Below are 15782 nucleotides of genomic sequence, written 5' to 3' on the forward strand. Positions count from 1 at the left end.
GTCCCACAGTGACACACAGTGGGTACTGGTAGAAGAGTCTGTGTTGCTCTTCTATGGGATGGTCTCACTATGTAGCCCTGGCTAGCCTATCACTGGCTGACCTATGTCTCCTGCTTCTGCTGGGATGAAGGGTGTGTGTCACTATGCCCAGCCTACTTTGTAGCTCTTTCTTACTAGTACCTGGAAAGCTTACCGAGGTTATTCTTGTAATTGTTGGCTTCTTGGGTCGACTCCGTGCTCTCAGAGATCTGATCCTAGGGAAGCCTAAAACTAACAAATCTTAGTAGTGTTGGAAACACTGTGATACCCATCTGATATAAAATAAGAAGTTTTACACAATCTAGCTGTGGGGCAAGAGCCTGCTTATGCCTGCCTGGTCCTTTCTTCCCCACAGTGACTGAAAGTGGCCAAGAAAGGGGAGCTGAGACAGTGAGACCAAGCAGCCTGTGTGGCCCTCCCGGTCCTTCCAAGCCTGGTGTATCCCTGTAGTTGAATCCTGCGCCTGATGGCACATTGTGATGTTGGGGCCCTCACCATGTGGCTTCCCTTTGAGCCCCTTCCAGGTTCCTTATAATAATATATAATGTTTCTGTAATAGAGCCCAGCCCAGCCCTGACTTGCTGACTGTAGTCAGGGAATGATGTCAGCTCCTACATATTCAGCTCCTGTTTTTCACTTCTTGGTGCTCTGCTTCTTCACAAGATCATTCATTCCTTAGCTGATGTCATTCTCTACACGGAATGGGTACAACTTAAATTCCAGATTCTTAGCCCTGAAGTTCAGGCTTTGGCTGTAGTGTTTTGTTTCTGCAGGACTAGTGGTTCTGATCAGACAGCTGAACCCCAAATCTGTTAAACACCTGCAGTGTGAAGTGGACATGCCTCCTGCCGTAGAGAGCTTACCTTGATTACTGGGGTGCTCCGATGCTTATTCAGAATGCATCTCATGATTCAGTTCAGTTCTCCCCAAGGGCGAGGGCTACAGTATGGCATTTTGTGCTCCCTCCCTTAGGTCGTCTTTTCTATACTTGTCTGTGTAGATGTGCTCAGAAGCAAGCATATTACTTAGAGTCCCCAATTGGCTTGGATCTTTTCTCGTCATATCATGTGAAGAGAGTCAGAAAGCTCACACTTTCCCAGATCCTGGAAGTACAGTACTATGCTTATTCAACATCCCAACCCAGAAATCTGCACACTTAAAAATTTGAATATTTTTGGTTGTGAGCCTTGCTTTTAACAGCTGAGCCATCTCAAAAAACCAAAAAAGAAAAAAAAAAATGAGTATTTTGAGCACTAACATGATGCCAAAGGGAAATTCCACACTTGACTTGTGTGACAGGTCATAGTTAAAATGCAGGAATAACCAGGTATGGTGGCTGCAGTCTCAGCTACGCAGGAGGTTGAGGTGGACGGATCATTTGAGCCTAACAGTTACTTACTTACAACTTGGACACCATAAAGAGAGCCTGTCTCCAACCTAAAAATATTATATAGCATTATCCTCCAACTCTGTGTAAAGAGTAATTGAATAGAGTAATTGGATTTTCAGCTTGAGTCACATCCCAAGATATATCTCATACATATGCAGATGTGATTCTTAATGATCTCTGAAATTGTAAACTGCTGGTCTGGAGCATTCCGGGTAAGGGGTCTTAGTTTGCACCTGTATCTTGTAAGAAAATTCAGTTTTAAACAATTTGGTTCAACTCACCAAAAGCTAAGATCCTACTTGTAAGTTCTCAGTGAGTCGGTTTATTATTGTAAGCAAACGGTGACCCAGTGCTGGCGTTGGCAAGGGTGCACTGGAGGCGAGCCAGGCCGGCGGAGCAGCCAGGCCTTCTCTTGCGGCTCCACCCAGTGCCGTGACTTAAATCACCACCTGTTACCCCTCTCAGTTCTGTCCTTGACCTGAGCTCTGCAGAACTGCTGTGCTGCCCATGGTGTCATGCACAGCCATGTCCTGGGTGGCTTCTTGCTGCTGTGCATCTCTGTGCACACGGCCTCTCTGGTCATGCTTAGAGCCTTGTGATTGATTTTATTTTATTTCTTGTGGCCTGAACTGACCTTGAACTGACATTAATACTCCTGCTTCCGCCTTCCCAGTGCTGGAATTACAGACATGAGCTGCCTCTTCCAGCTTCCTCTTCCGGTTCCAGTATAACCTATTACCAACACTAGCTGCCTCTATAGGAGTCAGGAGAAGCTGCCAGTCTCCTCACGGGATTAGCCCCAAATTAGTGCCACTTCCCTCCACCCTTTGTATTGTCAAGGTGAGCCACAGGGCAGTTCAGCTCCACAGGAAGGGAAGTAGATCCCACCTCTCTGTCCAAGGTGCAGGACACATCCAATGGGAGAGTGCTATGAGCAGCAGTGCCAGCCTGGTTCAGATCAGTCTGGGTTCTTGCTGTAGAGTGAAGATCACTCCAGCTTGCTCTGATGTCTGCTCGGCTTCCAGACAGTCTCCTCTGGAAACTAGTCCCCTTTTTTCTCTCTTACAGTCAGCTAAAGGTGCTTAGAAGTAAGAGGCTCTCATAAAATGATACTAATGTGGAAAGCTACCTGGCTTACATGGACCACCATTCTCCCATAACATGCAGGAAGGCTGAGCAGCAAGGCCAAGGGTCACTCACTGTGAGCTGTGTGCAAGGGTGCTGCTGCACCAGCTACAGATTCTAACTAGGTAAAACCCGGGAAGCAAGAAGAGACTGCTCTTCTGCACTGGCACCTGCAGACTGATGTGCCAGCTCTGTCCTCTGGGGCAGGGGAGGAAGAGGATAGCGGGAAGCGACAGAATGTGACACACATTCTGATAACCATGGCCAGTCCTCTGACTTTCACACTACAACCAAGCACGTCTTTAGGTTTCTGTGTCTGGCTGCCAGTGGCCCTGGAGCCTGCCCACATGCTGTCTAGTCTACCATCCTGTCTCACCTGGAGTCACAGACAGACTCTGTTTTCTCCCCTCTGCATGCCCCCACCTCGATGGGTCTGTCAGTACCTTCCTTGGGGCTTAGTATGAGTAGGAGCCATCAGGGAGGCCTGGCCCTTTGAGAATACAGAAATGTCTATACCTGTTCCTCAGACTTCTGAAAGTCTAGAGACCTACTTCTTCTGTACCTTAAGGTGTCTAGTCAGTTTGTCTCAGGACAACTTCACTAAGCAGCTTCTGAGGGAGGTGTTCCCTCTGATGGACAGGGGCCACTTCCACCGTCACATGTCCTAAATGCACTGCCCTGCTGCTATAGACCACCAACAGCCAAGTAGCTGGGGTTCAGTTTCCATGGGAGTCCTCTGGGGTGGACATTCCCCTGTTCCCTATTCTTATCCCCAGTTCACTCACCAGATGTGTTTAAGCAGTACACAGATGCCAGGCTGGGTCCTAGTACCAGAAACACATTTACTGGAAGTCCTTGTCCCTGTCTGGAGGGAGACAAGCTGGCACAGAGAATGGAGTGCATATTTCCAGAGCTCCCTTAGGAGCCTGTGTCAGCTGTGATGGACAGAATGCTCAGAGGTAGAGAATGAACTGCACTTGGAGCTGGTGTTGAGGAAGCAGGGACGGTATTGATGGGGAGGAGGGCAAACGGGTGTTCAGAGAGGAGCTTCTTGTCGTGGCAGAGAGTGTGCTAGAGACTGGAGGCTTTTAAACTGAGTGAGACATCACCTTATGTTGAAAAGCTGCTAAGAAACAAGGTGGATTAGCAGGATGGGATAGCAGGCTAGGATGTAAACACAAGGCAGACAGCAGTGCAAACGGCCACGGCTAAATTTGCTGTCAAAACATAGGTGTTGGCAGTGGAATTTCTTCAACTTTCCTGGGTACTTGAAAATTTTCAGAATGAAATGTTGGAAGAAACTTGAGCTACACAGGCTATCTGCCGTTAAGGTATTCCATTGCAGGCTTTCGGGGCTTTGTGGGCTCTGGAACATATCCCTGAAAGGGGGTGGTGGCAGCGGGGAGCTGCAAGCTCCTGGGCTCCTCCTGCAGCCTTTGTTACTTATTCAGGTTGCGGTAGTGTTTACAGCTTTTACTCGGGGTCCAGCACTGATGATCCATTGTGTGTTCCAGGTTTATTTATGAGACAGAGCATCACAACGGCATAGCAGAATTACTGGAAATACTGGGAAGGTAAGTTCCTGTCGCTGGCAGTGCGAGGCTGCAGCTACAGATCACACCAGAATGATCTAGCTTGTTGACGTTGACCCCTTCCAGAGCACAGCAGTGTAAGCCAGGTCCCGAAAGAACGGAAATAGAGTTTCACGTAAGGAGAAGGAAGGTTGGTGAACTCAGATCAGAGGGAGCAAACAACAACTCACTTCCATCTTTGTGGCTCCATAGGAACGGCCCTCTTCACACACCTCTATCCATTACTATGGAAACTATGGAATTTCAATTTTTTTCCCTCAAGTAGTGTTAAAAATAGTTACAGAAGAAGGTGGATATTATAAGCTTATTTGAAGAATAGATTATATATGTGAGGTACTGAGTGAATGCTAATATTTTAAATTGCTTCAACCTGTTGACTTTTCATATGTATATTATAATTCAATTTTTTATCATCTTAAACTGAGTAAAGTTTTTACGTATTTTTTTTTAAATGGCCTATAGGTGTAATATAAGATTCCCTGATCCACTGTTTCCCAGTAGATTTCCTTGGAGCTGAGAGGTAGGTCAGCCTGGAGAATGCTCTGTCCAGTGCCTCCAAGGGAATCCATGTGCATTATTAGCAGCTTAAAGTTCTGAGTTTCTCTAAAGTGAAGACACCCAGTATATAAGAGAATCTGGTGGTTCCCTACAGGCTCTTAGCCTGTTGTCTTTGTGTGCCTCCCCCAACACACACACACACACACACACACACACACACACACACACACACAACCGGAAACTGTTGTCTGGTGGATCTGGTCCCTCTCAAGTTGCTGCTTTAGATGTGATTTGAAAAAGTGACTGGACCTAGGATGGTCTGTCCCTCACAACATGGCTTACTTAGTATGGCTAGAGGTGCTTCTTTCCAGTCACATGACCTTGGGCAAGTTCCTTCTGTGAAATGGGAAGAAAGCTGTTTCCTCCTGGTGTTGCCCTCTGCCATGTATCAGGAGTGGTGTGAACTGTGTTAAGTGTAAATCTTACCACATGGATTTTTCAACCCTTCCTCCAACACAGCGTTCACCCAGGAATCCCCCTGCAGATGTGCTCGCCACCCTTGATGGGTACAGTGGGAGCAGGACTCCTGGAGGACCAAGTTACCAGCTCTGAGAAGCATTTGTTCACTTTGCCTGATCTTGAAACCACGTAGATAAGCCAGTTAATGTTCAGTTTGAAGGTCCTTCAGTGGCATGCCTTTCCTATAGAATGAAGAACACCCAGTCTGCACACTGGGGTTGGGGGACACTCCAGGTCACACGAGGATAATGATCTAGAATTACCCCCAGGAATGTAGAAGTCTTAAAGGAAAGTGCTGGTGGGAAGACCTGGGGCCGTTCAGTCCCCTGCTGTTTTCTTCCCCCTGTGCGTGACTTATGCCCCAATACAAAAAAAAAGATAAAAATGGTTGTGCGCCTGGAAGGCCTTTTTGTTGTAGTTGTTGCTCCTATCAATATCCTCTTTATTCTGAAATAAATATTTGCCCATTGGCTTTTCATGCTGAAAACAAAAGCTGAAAGAACAAAATATCTGACTGTAATCTGGAATGTGTAAATACTCAAGCTGAATTCTCTTTTCACAGTATAATTAATGGATTTGCCTTACCACTGAAGGAAGAGCACAAGATTTTCCTGTTAAAGGTGTTGCTGCCCTTGCACAAAGTGAAATCCCTGAGTGTCTACCATCCCCAGGTAAGGCCAGCTGAGCACAAATGCACACCTCTGCAGTGGTCCAATCATTTGTGGACGTGATTCCTTTCCCATATCACTGTACTACAGTGAAAATAGATTACTGGTGGCGTTTCAAAGACAGGGTAAAGAGGGAGTCCTTTCTAAGAAATTTGGGAGAGGAGTGAAAGATGGCTAAGTTGTATAAACGCTTGCCATCAAGTGTGAGGACCAATGTTGAGATCCCCGGAACTCCCATAAATGGCAGATAAGATGTGGTAGGCTGCCTGTGTTCCCAACCTCAGAAGGTAGAAGTAGGATTCCAGACTAGCCAGTGTAGCTAGCTCCTGGTTCAGTGAAAGAAACATTGCCTTAATGGTACAAGGTGAAAAGAATTGAGAAAAACACCTGATATCAACTTCTGGCCTCCACATGCATTCATACACATGTATGTTTGTAGCCTCCAACATACACAAACATCACACATAGTTATGCTTACAAAAAAGAAAAAAGCTGGGCGGTGGTAGCATACACCTTTAATCCCAGCAATCAGGAGGCAGAGCCAGACGGATCTCTGTGAGTTCGAGGCCAGCCTGGTCTACAAAGTGAGATCCAGGACAGGCACCAAAACTACAGAGAGAGAGAGAGAGAGAGAGAGAGAGAGAGAGAGAGAGAGAGAGAGAGAGAGAGAGAAGGTTTCTTACAGTGTGATCTAAACCTAATGCCTTAAAGACAAGCCAGATGGCCATGGCCATAGCCGGTGGCATGGCCTATGACAGCTTGTACAAACTGGACTGTTTAAACTGCAGGAATCTTGACTGTAGCTGTGCTTTAACCTCAGTGGCTGGCTCCTAACTAGTTCCTGTCTGTCTGTATTTGGATCTGCTTTCCAGTAGGCAGAGTTTGAGCTATGCTGAGTCTCAAGAGGTGGCCACTCTCAGTTACAGCCCGTAGTTCTTTACTCTTGGCTGCCACAGGGCTGGACACACAACAGGATGCCATTATGTGTTAAGAACACATGGACCCGGGAGGGGGGGAGGATTGGCTCAGCAGTTAAGAGCACTGGCTGTCCTTCCAGAGGCCCGGGTTTGTTTCCCAGCACCCACAAGGCAGCTCACAACCATCTGTCCCAGTGGATCCTTTTCTGGCTGCTGTAGACACTGCATGCCCATGGTGCACAGTTACCCATATACATAAACAAAGTATTTTATAAAAAAATTCCCCCCCACACACACACACATGTCCACCACCGGGGGAGGAAGAAGAAGAGCACATGGGAGGGCTGTGGGTGTAGTAGGAGAGAGTACTTGCTTATCAGTGCAAGGCCTTAGGTTCTGTTCCTAACACTGCAAGGAAACAAAACCCGACAATTCTTATCAAAGCTTATAGCTTATAACTATAATCTCAGCACTCTCATGAGTTTGAGGCCAGCCTGGGCTGTATAGAAAACGACCTTGTCGAAAAATTAAAAATAAAATGGAGATTCCATTCCCCAGAGCTCCTTGGAAGTGGGTGGCATGGGATACATTATAAAAAGGACATTCTTTCATTGATTTCAATGGCATTAGCTTCCTAGGAAATATCCACTTGTGTTCTGATTGGTATCGCATGACAACGGGTCCAGTGGGCTTGTTATCATACTCATTGTTGAACAAAAATAATAAAGACGCTGGCCATGGTGGTGCACACCTATAATCTCAGCACTCTGAGACTCAGGCAGGAGGCTTGCAGCAACTTTGGGCTACATATAAAAACTATCTCAAGAGAGAGGAGGGATTGTATGAGCGAGAGATATTGAGACCATGATTGGAAAAAGCACAGGGACAAATAGCCAAACTAGTAGAAACGCATGAACTATGAACTATGAGGAGCCCCCATGGAACTGGACCAGGCCCTCTGGATAAGTGAGACAGTTGACTAGCTCGAACTGTTTGGGAGGCCCCCAGACAGTGGGACTGGGACCTGTCCTTGGTGCATGGGCTGGCTTTTTGGAACCTGGGGCCTATGCTGGGACACTTTGCTTAGCCTTAGTGTAGGGAGGAGGAGACTGGACCTGCCTAGGCTGAATCTACCAGGCTAGGCTGACTCACCAGGGGAGACCTTGCCTTGGAGGAGGCGGGAATGGGGGTGGATTTTGGGGAGGGCTAGGGGGTGGGAGGAGGGAGGACAGGGGAATCCGTGGCTGATATATGAAATTAAGCTAATTATAAAATAAAAATATTAAATTAAAAAAAAACTATCTCAAAGGGAAAATAAAGAATAGTTCAGAAATGTCTGATAGATTGCTGAATTAAAGACTTTCCAGTTACTCTATTACTTGTCCATTCTAATCTTCAAAAATGCCATAGACGGCCAGGCGGTGGTGGCGCACGCCTTTAATCCCAGCACTTGGGAGGCAGAGGCAGGCGGATCTCTGTGAGTTCGAGGCCAGCCTGGGCTACCAAGTGAGTCCCAGGAAGGATGCAAAGCTACACTGAGAAACCCTGTCTCGAAAAACCAAAAAAAAAAAAAAAAAAAAAAAAATGCCACAGACACACCCTCAGACACATCATACACACACACCACACTCACACACACATCCCTCATCTCACTTGGTTGATTTGTTGGTGGTGTTTGTCTGAAAGATGTCCCCTGGTATTTATGGTTCTTGGGCCTGGGCATAGCTATGAAATCTGTCACAGATTGATAAGGAGAGAATTATCCACTGCTCATCAGCCCCAAAGGCGCTTCCCTGAAGTACCTCTCAGAGCATTGTGGGTGGCAGTCACGGCGGTCGTGGGCAGCATTTCAGCCACATGCAGCCATTTCCCCCAGGATGGTGTTTAGTGGTTGTTCTAGAAGGGCGTTTCCTTGCTGGAGTGACTTGCTGACGCTCTCTCCCCATCCCTTTCAGCTGGCGTACTGTGTTGTGCAGTTTTTGGAGAAGGACAGCACCCTCACTGAACCAGTAAGTGCTCTCTCTCCCTGGGCCCTGATTGGTGAGCAACCGCCATGCCTTTGTCCGTCTTCAGCAGCGGTGCTGATGGAGGCTGATCTCACTCCTGGCTTGGAGGTTTGAGTGTGGTAGTTTGGCTGCAAGTTCCTTTACCGCAATGATGGTTTTATGTAACAAGCTTGCCACCTTGTCTCATACCTGTCGCCAATCCTTGGAGCACGGCACCTGAGTGGCTGTGACCACCAGCCTGGGCCCAGCAGACCTGCACGTTTACAGCATGTGTCGGGACTCAGTCACAGGCATTGCAGCGAGAGTATAAGTCACTTGTACTCAAGAGGGTTCTTTTCGCTCTGGAAGTTTTTTCTAAGTTAGTGTTACTATTTTACAATCACTGAGTAGTAAATGAAGGCTAGGCTGCTGACTTTGGATGTGGATTTCTGATTGGTATTTTATCTTTATTAATTTTTTTAATTTTATTTTATTCTATTCTTTTGGTTTTTCAAGACAGGGTTTCACTGTGATATGTAGCCCTGGCTGTCCTGGAACTTGCTTTGTAGACCAGGCTGATCTTGAACCCAGAGATCTGCCTGCCTCTGCCTCCTGAGTGCTGAGATTAAAGGAGTGCACTATTACCACTCAGCTATCTTCATTAATTTTTTTTAATTTAATTCCTAGAACATCCACTGAAAATCAGTCAGTTAAAAATGTAGTCAAGGTTAACAAGATCTATCCTGTCAGGTGTCAGCCAAAATAAGCATTTGAATTCACTGTTTAAAAATAACCTAAGATACATTCATAGCCCTGCAGTTCATCCATTTAAGGTGTACTGTTCAAGCCAGACATGGTGGCTGGAGGTAGGTAGATTACCATGAGTTTGGGGTCAGCCTCAGCTGTTTAGCAAGACCCTATTTCAGAGAAGGGAAAGAGGAGCTGAGAGAGCTCGGCAGTTGAGAGTGCTTGTTGCTCTTTCAGAGGTCCCCAGCACCCAGACGGTGGCTCACAACTGCCTGTAACTCCAGCTGCAGGGGTCAGACAACCTCTTCCCTGCCTCTGCAGGCATTCACATGCAGGAGCACACTTACATGATCACACGGGTATCTTCACCACACACACACACACACACACACACACACACACTAATAATTTCCTTTTAAAAGAAAAGGAATTCGCCGGGCGTTGGTGGCGCACGCCTTTAATCCCAGCACTCGGGAGGCAGAGCCAGGCGGATCTCTGTGAGTTCGAGGCCAGCCTGGGCTACCAAGTGAGCTCCAGGAAAGGCGCAAAGCTACACAGAGAAACCCTGTCACGAAAAAAAAAAAAAAAAAAAAAAAAAAAAAAGAAAAGAAAAGGAATTCTACCTGCTCTTGCTGCCCCTTTTATAGTAAGAAATCAAAGACATAGAAAAGGTACACTGTTTTCTCTCATGATTTTTCCTTTTGTGTGTTTCTAATACTTTGTGATAACTAAAGAACACACCAAGTGTTAATCCACATTTGCCACAGGCTTCTCCCACCCAAAGCACCTCTTCCTTCTGGACTCTGTCCCAGCCTGACTCCAGGCTTATTCAGCCCAGATGGACTGTGTCCTCGTCCGTCTGAGCAGAACATACTCTCAGGTGACAGTTGCAAAGTTTCCATCCGTAGTGCACCGTAGTGACAGATTGGCAGCTTTGTGACGGTGAGCTTAACTTCAGGAGGCGAGAGACAGCGAGGATGCTGTCTCACATAAACATCAGCTGCCAGAGAGGCAGGACCCTGCACAGACAAGCCACAAATCCCACACACTCGGTGTGGTGGCTGCATCCCAAGCTGTTGTTTGATAGTTCTGTTGAAAGGTGATGATGATATGACATTACTGTCCAGCCACAGAAAGAAGAGCTCATTTTCAGTATATGTAAAGCATTCAGCTGCTAAATTTCTTCCTTTGAAATTCACATTTTCTGAACATGTAAAGCCCATTGTGTCTGACTTAGAAGTGAACACTTGTTAAGATGCAGGTGTGAACTGGAAAGGAGCATGTACACTCAGCACACACAGACCTACCATGCCGCCCCAGGATTGCCATGTGGAACTGCTTTAAATACAAGTCACGTCAGTTACTGCAGTCAAACTCCTGAGGAGAAATGACTTATGGGAAGGCGGAGTCTGACTCATGGTTTGAGAGCACAGCAGAGCTGGCTGCCGGAGCACGCAGCTTAGACTTCTTGATCCAGACAAACCCAGCTGCCTTCCTCCTCTCTCAATTGTTACTCAGTCTAGGAATCAAGCCCCTGAAGTGGTACTACCAACACACAGGCAGGTCTTCCCTCCAGTTAGTCTTCTGGAAAAGCCCAAAGGGACGAACCCTCAGGTGTCTCATTAATGCCTTAGGTGTTCCTTAATCCAGTCAAGCTGACCGTGGAAATTGCCTATCACCATGTTCCACTTCAAAGACTGCAGTCTATAAAGGGCATTTGCTGACCCTGTAATTGATATTTTTCGTGTACTCCAAAGTGTCCTGGGCACATTAGACATATTTACTATTTACTTTGTTGTCAGGATAGAGGCTCATGGGAGATTTTACACAACTGTGTCTGCTTTCACCTGCCTGTCTCCTTCTGCTAATGGAATGTCCCACGTGTCTTGGCAGCCACTACTTGGCAGCCTGCTCTTTTACCAGGACAGAGTCCCCAGGACTCAAAGCAGGGCCCCGGGCTTGCTTCCCCACCCCCGCAAAGGGACTAGACCGTGAACCACAGCCTCAAGCTGCTGTTGTCTAGCCTTAGCATGCCAGAAGACTGGGCGCTGTTCACAGGAGTGAGACCCCAAAGATCAGGAGAAGTCCAGTGTGAGTCAGAAATTGTGGCTTTTCCAGCAAATCAGTCCAAATTGGTGGTGCTGTGCAGCTCCTACGTGACCTTCAAAACCACTGACCTGCCAGATGGTGGTGGCACACACCTTTGATCCCAGAATTCAGGAGGCAGAGGCAGTCAGATCTCTGAGTTCTAGGACAGCCAGGGCCCCCAGAGAAACCCTGTCTCAGAAAACCTGTCTCAGTAAATACACACACGTGTACACACACACACACAGTTTAAAAATTACAGTTTCAACAGGATGAACTATTTGCTTATTTCTCTTATCTGAAAGACTTTCTCTTTGTGGGTCATCAAGGCAGCTCAGTGGATAAAGTGCGTGATGTTAAGACTGAGAACATGGGTTCGGTTCCTGGGGCCCGAATGATGAAAGGAGAGGTGCAGTTCCTGCAGGCTTTCTTCTGACAGCCACACATGAAATCAGTGTGGTGAAAAGGAATTCTCTTTTATACATGAAACCGTAGGGTGGATTTCATGAAGGGCGTTGTTTAGACTGGGGTACTGAAGGGGAGCACTGACACCATCAAATCCGGGCCACACCACCCTGACTCCCAAGTAAGCACACCCTGTTGTTAGCATCCATGTTCGAAGTCACTAGGAGAAGGGGTGTTCTCTGCACAGCCTTGGTTTTGTAAGTTGTGTTGAGATTTCTTGACTCCTCAGCCAATAGGAAACTCAAACTAGATCCTAGGACCAGGGTTTCCTTTCCCATGTCTCTTCAGTTTTCATCTTTCATCCTGTCCCTGTGTGTGTCCCTGCTTCAGAGGGACAAGTTATACTTGTTCAGTTGCATGTGCAGGGGTGTGTGTGCACAGTGTGTGTGCACATGTGTCCTTATGACAGTGTACCTGCTGGTACTCGTTGTACTTTTTAGAACTAAGATATCGAAACTCTAAAACTAGATAGTTAATCTTCCTTGACTCAAACCAGTTTCTGCTGGTATAATCTGGTAAGACATCTTGAAAGGATATATAGAAGGGGAATTTTTTCTTTTTTTAAAGTTGCCCGGCAGACGCCCTCTATAGCTGTCTGACCTAGGCGGAAAGAGTAGTGTGCAGCAGCCAGACTAGGAAAGCACTGGGACCTCATAGCGTTGGGCTCCCGATCAGGGCCATGGCTGCCATGTGCTTCCTCCTGACCAAGCGCTCTCCCAGCGCTTCTCAAGATCTGGGCTCACACAGAGCATTGTGACCCAGCTCAGATCCAGCACCCACAGAGAATACAATATTACATGCGCTCACTGACAACACCCTTCGGATGTATTGTAACAAAGATTGTGTGTGTGTGTGTGTGTGTGTGTGTGTGTGTACATACACACAACACATGGTCAGTTAACTTGAGAAGTGGATTATGCATGCATATGAATGTTGTTAACAGTGTCAGAACTGGCTGTTTCCACACTAGCACACAGTCTGTATTGTCTCCACTGGTAGAGGGAATGGGTCGCATTAAGCTGGTAGTGAAGTGTGTAAAACTAGACTGTTAATGAGAGGAAAGCACACTAGTGCTGATTCTCAGCCTCGTCTCTTGTGTTGCTTTGCAGAGGGGACATCTAAGGAAGCACAGACATCTTCCTCTGAGGTACTGGCATCTCATGGCATCACTTGGTTTGCTGTTGTTGTTTTATAGGTGGTAATGGCACTTCTCAAATACTGGCCAAAGACTCACAGTCCAAAAGAAGTAATGTTCTTAAATGAATTAGAAGAGATTTTAGATGTAATTGAACCATCAGAATTTGTGAAGATCATGGAGCCTCTCTTTCGACAGTTAGCCAAATGTGTTTCCAGCCCTCACTTCCAGGTATGCAGGTTTGGGCGGCAGGTCGGGTGCTCCTGTTGAAATGACGTTCTCAGTGTGGAGCTGCTGGTTCTCTGGGTCTGCTGTGATCTAAGGGTGAAATTCAATTTTTTACTTGACATGTACTTCAAAATTAGATGCTTAAACTTTAGCCAGGTAGGGACACTCATTCCTGTGATACCAATTCTTGGGAAGCTAAGGCAGGAGAATTGCTACAAGTTGAGATCAGCCTGGGCTATAAAGAGATCCTGTACCCAAAAATAAAATATAACCTTAGTTCTGTGTAGTTTCAATTCCAGCTCCCGTTCCCCTCACTGAAACCATGGCTCTCAGGAAACATGATGGCAGCGCTGTCTCTGTAATTCAGCTCTGAGTTCAGGTGTGCTGTGCTGCCAGGTTCATAGGGCCCTATTTATTATAATTGAGTTACCAAAGCCAGTGAATAACTCAACACTAACAACTTTTAACTCTGAAAGTCTCCCTTAATAAGTGCTTCCTTTCCGACACATAACTTTATGTCTCCTTATGTCTTTTAAAAATGAGTGTTCTGATTTTTCTTATTACCACAGTCCTGTCTGGGAGGCCAGTGTCCGTCACTCACTTTCTGCTCTTGAGTTCTCCCAGCCGCCTTGGCTGTCCTCCCCTTCCAGCTGATGTGTATGGTGTGTTCATGGCAAGCATGATAAAGATGTAAAGATCAGCAGAACCTTGGCCCTTAGGAAGCTATGACCGCTTAGCCTCCATGCAGCTGAGCACCCAGCACCATGTGAAAGGACTCGCAGTCCCGAGAGACTCCAGGGGTTCTGGATTTTCTCCACATTGAGGACCTTCCACGCAGAGCCTTTCCCGAGCTAGGAAGGAGTCATTGGGACCAGCAAAACCAGACAAGAAAGCCTGATGGCTCTGCTCAGGGAGCATGGCAGCCACCAGCCGAGGTGCAGAAGGGCCAGGTTTGCTTCTGCTGAAAAGGAACCTCTCATCCAGGGTTTCCCGTTGCACACAGCTAAGCTGCTGTTACTTTAGACATTCACAGGCATTTTACATTAGAACTAGAACAGGAGAATTCTGTTTCTGAAGCTTAAGGAGTGCAGTTTTCACAGAGCAGCACCAGTGAGAAAACTGTCTGGATCTCCCTATCCCTGCCTCAGGACACCAGCCGGGATACAGGTGTCAGAACCCCAGAAGACACGGAGAGACACCAGGAGTGTTTGGAAACCTGAACCTGCCCAGAGACAGAAAAATGCCTAGCCATCTGGAAACCTAGTTTATAAGAGGTGTTGGAGGCAGCGGGTGTAGAGTTTAATTGGAATCTCTCTACATAGGGAGGTAATACTTCTCCCAGAAACCACTGACCATTTTGCTAAATTGATAGACCCAGATCAGCACCAAGTACATTCTAGAATCTTCCAGAAACACGTGGCTAGCTCTTTCTTAATATTTAGATGTTTTTTCTGTGCAATTTTTCACACACAGAAAAATTGGTAGCTTCTCTTGGTGGAGGTTGTCCTGCACTTAAAGCAGGGAGATGGTGGCTGTAAAGGAGACTTCTTTGGAGTCAGTAAGCTCTAGACTCCACGTGGTTAGGAAAAATAGAAAGGGGCCAGCAAAATGGCTCAGCAGATAAAGGTGCCTGCTGCCAAGCCTGGCCGTCAGAGTTGGATACCTGGGATCTACATGGTGAAGAAAGAGAACCAACTCCCCAATGTTGTCCTCTGGCCTCCACACACATACTGTGTGTTGTGTACACATGCCTCCACCCCGTCACACACACAGTACACATTCACACAAGGTAAATAAATTACATACTTCTTAAAGAGGTAAGTCAAAAGGACATGTGGGTATGTTGGTACAAGCAGACTCTGAGGATGAGCAGACAGGACAAAGTGAAATTGTACATCCCCATCAAGGGCCAGCATTGAGGAAATCTGAAATGGAACACCGTGCCTCATTGGTACAGTGGCGGTACTGTTGAACTGGGAAGAACATGTGAAAGGACTGAGTGAGTGTGCATGGCTGTTGCTGAGCCAGGAGAGGGACATTGTTGGAAGCATGCCAGAGAGACGTAAGCTGAAAGTTCTCTTTAATCAAACTGCCAGAAGTCATTTAAAACAACTGAGTGCAGTAGTTAATCCCTGAACTCAGGCAGGAGGATCACAAGTTCCAGGCCAGTCTGGCTACTGTTTCTCAAGGGGGAAAAATGGTGTTAAAAACTAAAACAAAATGTATGATTTGAGCATTTAAGCACCCTAGCTTCTGTTTTCTAATGTACAGTCTTGAAATATTATATCTAAAACTTTGTATGGATAGATAAATATTCTCTATAATCTCTATGAGTTCAAGGCCACCCTAGGCTACATATCAAGCCCCAGGCTAGCCAGGGCAACCCCAC

At 46.6% G+C, this 15782-nt stretch overlaps 1 protein-coding gene across 9 annotated transcripts in view; it reads left to right on the forward strand.

Annotated features, from left to right (window-relative positions):
- The window catches only part of Ppp2r5c (protein phosphatase 2 regulatory subunit B'gamma), a 147659-nt gene that overhangs the window by 114442 nt on the left and 17435 nt on the right, over positions 1-15782 (forward strand). For all 9 annotated transcript variants that reach the window (XM_037210846.1, XM_028883814.2, XM_028883815.2 and 6 more), the window contains 4 exons: positions 4069-4128; positions 5726-5834; positions 8704-8757; positions 13226-13396. In XM_037210846.1, coding sequence (XP_037066741.1) covers positions 4069-4128; positions 5726-5834; positions 8704-8757; positions 13226-13396 — 394 coding nt within the window. The remainder of the gene's footprint in view (positions 1-4068; positions 4129-5725; positions 5835-8703; positions 8758-13225; positions 13397-15782) is intronic.

This window comes from Peromyscus leucopus, chromosome 14 (genome assembly GCF_004664715.2).
Source record: "Peromyscus leucopus breed LL Stock chromosome 14, UCI_PerLeu_2.1, whole genome shotgun sequence".
NCBI lineage: Eukaryota > Metazoa > Chordata > Mammalia > Rodentia > Cricetidae > Peromyscus > Peromyscus leucopus.